Source organism: Triticum aestivum, chromosome 3A (assembly GCF_018294505.1).
Source record: "Triticum aestivum cultivar Chinese Spring chromosome 3A, IWGSC CS RefSeq v2.1, whole genome shotgun sequence".
Classification (NCBI taxonomy): domain Eukaryota; kingdom Viridiplantae; phylum Streptophyta; class Magnoliopsida; order Poales; family Poaceae; genus Triticum; species Triticum aestivum.
In genome coordinates this window covers 725,869,825-725,873,333 of record NC_057800.1, presented here as the reverse complement: position 1 = coordinate 725,873,333, position 3,509 = coordinate 725,869,825, and the positions used below count along the sequence as shown (strand labels likewise).

General features: G+C 43.6%; 1 protein-coding gene across 1 annotated transcript; it reads right to left on the bottom strand.

Annotated features, from left to right (window-relative positions):
• Positions 1-593: 593 nt before the first annotated feature.
• LOC123057274 (uncharacterized) lies at positions 594-3,152 on the bottom strand. The gene is made up of 11 exons (XM_044480342.1): positions 2,715-3,152; positions 2,381-2,569; positions 1,892-2,011; positions 1,761-1,802; positions 1,590-1,685; positions 1,426-1,515; positions 1,210-1,326; positions 1,045-1,077; positions 912-962; positions 726-800; positions 594-632 (listed from the first exon to the last, which is right to left on the bottom strand). Exons 1-11 carry the CDS (start codon positions 3,150-3,152, stop codon positions 594-596), a joined length of 1,290 nt encoding a protein of 429 aa, XP_044336277.1.
• Between the last annotated feature and the right edge of the window lie 357 nt (positions 3,153-3,509).

The window sequence follows — 3,509 nt, the reverse complement described above, 5'->3', positions numbered from 1 at the left end:
CACTGGTAGTTCCTTTCTTTTCGTCTATTTTCTTCAATCCTTCAACCTCCGTTTCAGCTTCTTTAGCTCCTCTAATTCATTGTCTGAAATCTGAACCAAGTCTGATGCCGCCTCTTCCACTTCTGACATATTGACAACGTAGCCCACATTGGTTCTACTCCCTCCGTTCCTAAATATAAGTCTTTGTAGATATTCCACTATGAACCACATACGGATGTATATAGATGCATTTTAGAGTGTAGATTCACTCATTTTGCTCCGTATGTGGTCCATAGTGGAATCTCTCCAAAGACTTATATTTAGGAACAGAGGGAGAATGACTTTATGTCCACCTTTTTCATACAACTGTCCTCTACCACGGTTGAAATTGCAAGTATTAGAATTACGAATTAGGTGACCTCGTTGACCACAAAGCACTCCCTTGTTTTCAAAAACCACAAATGTAAACTAAAGCCAAGCATCATCCACAATTTCAGACTGATGGGCTGCTTATGCAATACAATCATCATAGTAGTTCTGTCTTGCGGTCAGATGAGATCATGGATAATACACTCATTTCAGGCCAAAAGTGACAAATCTAGTCTTTCCATTACTCAGAACTCAAAGGGTCTTTCCAATGGAACAACTCCACCCTGCAAAAGTGCGTGCACATAAATTTCTGTTTCTTTTTCCCTTAATCTCAGGACGCAACATTACTTTGACAATGAATACAGTTATTAGCATACCTCTTTGTCCAACTTCAGCTCATCTGCTAAATCCAACTTTTTCTGAGCGTACTGAGCCATGTTCATTGCTTTATGCTGAACAAGAGAACCAGTTATATACAAACAACAATCATGACCACATATAAATTCAGAGGGTTTTTTCTCAAAACAAAACAAATAATCATAGAGGATTCATCAAGACAATACCATACTGACAGATAACTTCCTAAACACATCCCGAGCTTTATCCTCTTCGGTCTACACAAAGGCCATATCAATATCAGCGACATATTGCAGTTAAATATGTATCACCATGTCAAACCTACAGTACCCTACTTACCTTCGCGTCAATGCCACCTTGTCGGACAACATACTACATCTAGAAAGATAAACAGATGAAATTAGATATTGGCAATATATTGCATATTTATTTTTGACAACAAAATGTCACAGTTAGGGGCCATACAAATCTGCACAACAGCCCCAAATTAATACACCAACTTACATATTCTTTTATTGTTGCGATGGCAGGAACCCCTTTCAGTTCACCATCTAGTCTCCTTTTGTGTACATCGAACTTGTCCATTTCATATACTTCCTTCACAGCATCCATGTAACTTAACTGAAATGTTTGTGAAACCGTAAGAAATACGCAGAATCACAAAGCATGTCAGTAGTGCTCTATTACACAAATGCTTTATGTAGTAGGTAGGATGCCAACATTTTTCTTAGCGACACGCCTCCAGATCTCAAAATAGAGAAGATCTATGTCCTTGAGGGACGCATTCTTATCCATCTCAAGAATGTACTCCTGAATCAGATTGACCAGATTGTGAGTAACACCAGCGATCAACACCTCAATTAGCAAAAGACAAGATATCTTACATTATAAGCAAAAGCAGCTAAACGAACAGTCATATGGGCAAAGTCAGTTGCAATCCTCAATGCTTGCCTCCATGCTCTAGTATCCAATTCTATCCACTGAAGTGAAAAGATGTTAATCATCATGAGTATGTATATGGACTAATTTCGTGATTTCCTGGGGGGCATACTTACATCCTTGGTCCTGCGATCCAGATGCAAATACTCTGTAATCCACTGTTGCAAGATAGAAGTCTATCACTTTAAAAGCGATCCAGCCACTCACAGTATTTTTAATTCCAACAGCTTGATCACATAATGCATACCTTGATTTTCTTTGAAATTTCTGCATAATACTTGACATAAACAGCATCAATTTTATATGTATGATAACATGAGCGGTACTCATCGTGATAGCGGTACAGGTTCCGACCGCTATGAGGCAGCTACAAAAAAGAAGAACGGAATTAGATGAAACGTCTGAAAAGGAACAAAAGTCCCACAATGGCTACATTGAAGTGATGCCAAACTCAATGTTCATAAACCACAGCAAAGAATATGGTGATGCCATAATCATCATCTGTTAAGAATAAGCTGTTCGGGAACAGTTTCAACCCGTACCACAAACCCATGGCTCAAATTTTTATACTAACATTGCAGCTGTGGTTGGAGTCAATGAAGCAAAATGAACTACCTCATTGATTGCCGAATTTTGCGGTGTGTGTTGAAATGGTTTCTGAACACCCATGATTATGATAATAACCAAAGTAGTCAACTGATGGATGACTAGATGTAGATATAGACAGTACACTTACAAAATTACGAGGGGCAATCCGTTGGTAGTCATTCAATTCAGCTTTATAGGTGTCATCAGGATGGACGTACCACTCAAAACTTCCATCCTCCTCTAACCGCTTAAAGTACAACTCCTTTCGAAGTTCAGCATCAGTGTATTCTTCTGGTTCCTTGAGCTCACGTTCACGTGCGCACTCCGGCTTCAGGGCCTACACATAAGTGATAAAAACATGAAAAAATCATCCACACATAGCAAACCAGAGGGCTGGATTTTCTACTATGGCACACAAGTACAAACTTAAGACATACGTGGATTGAAGTGAGAGGTGACTGATTGATACAGCATGTAGGTACCTTGTAATAAGTGATGCGAAGGCGTGCAAGGCGCGCTTTTATCTTGCCTTCTTCCTCCCATGTCATATCAAATGGCAGGTCTTCCTCCCTTGGAAGAGGAATGTTGGGAAGCAAAAGTTGGGCATAACGGGTTTCGTCTTCCTTGCTGATAAGGACGTCCGGCCCGAAGCAATCCTGCTTTGTTTCTTGTGCTGAATCTGCTCTGAGCAGCAGCTCCATGTCTGTCGCATGAGAAATCGGATCTTGGCCCACTTGGATGGTGTCCTCCATGTCTGTGGCATGAGAAATTAGGTCTCCATGGTCTTGGGCAGTGGAAGGAGCATCGGAATATGACGGGCGTACGTGCTTGTGGCGCCTCTTCTCCCCTGTCCACGCCTTGTTTGCCCCATCTGCATCATCGGCTAGTTGGCCAATCTGGACGGGCTTCTCGTGCAGCATCTCGATCGAATGATACGGCCGCGACAAGGGTGGGCGAGATCGAGCTGTGCGGCGTTGATCTGCTGGCGAAGGAGATGTTTCCGGAGGCGACGGTAGGCGGCAGAGGACATGGTCAGGGGGGTGGAGGCGGCAGCGGCGGGAGGTGCGTGGCGACGGCGACGGCTGCGGCGTGAAACCCTAGGCGCTTGTCTAGACGGTAGGCGCAGAGGACGTGGTCGGGGTTGGCTGAGGGGCGGCGGTGTGGAGTGGCGACGGGGATGGGAGGCAGCGACGGTGGGAGGTGGGACCGTAGGAGGCGACGGCTACGACGATGGCCTGAAACCCTAGCCACTTGTTTGTTTGGGTCACTCGATTGCA

Excerpts from the sequence above, each read along its gene's own strand:
- LOC123057274 (XM_044480342.1), bottom strand. The coding sequence starts at position 3,152 with ATGCTGCACGAGAAGCCCGTCCAGATTGGCCAACTAGCCGATGATGCA. Across the intron at positions 2,570-2,714 it reads TTCGCATCACTTATTACAAG|GCCCTGAAGCCGGAGTGCGC; the intron begins GTACCTACATGC and ends ACTTATGTGTAG. Across the intron at positions 2,012-2,380 it reads GGATTGCCCCTCGTAATTTT|CTGCCTCATAGCGGTCGGAA; the intron begins GTAAGTGTACTG and ends TCTTTTTTGTAG.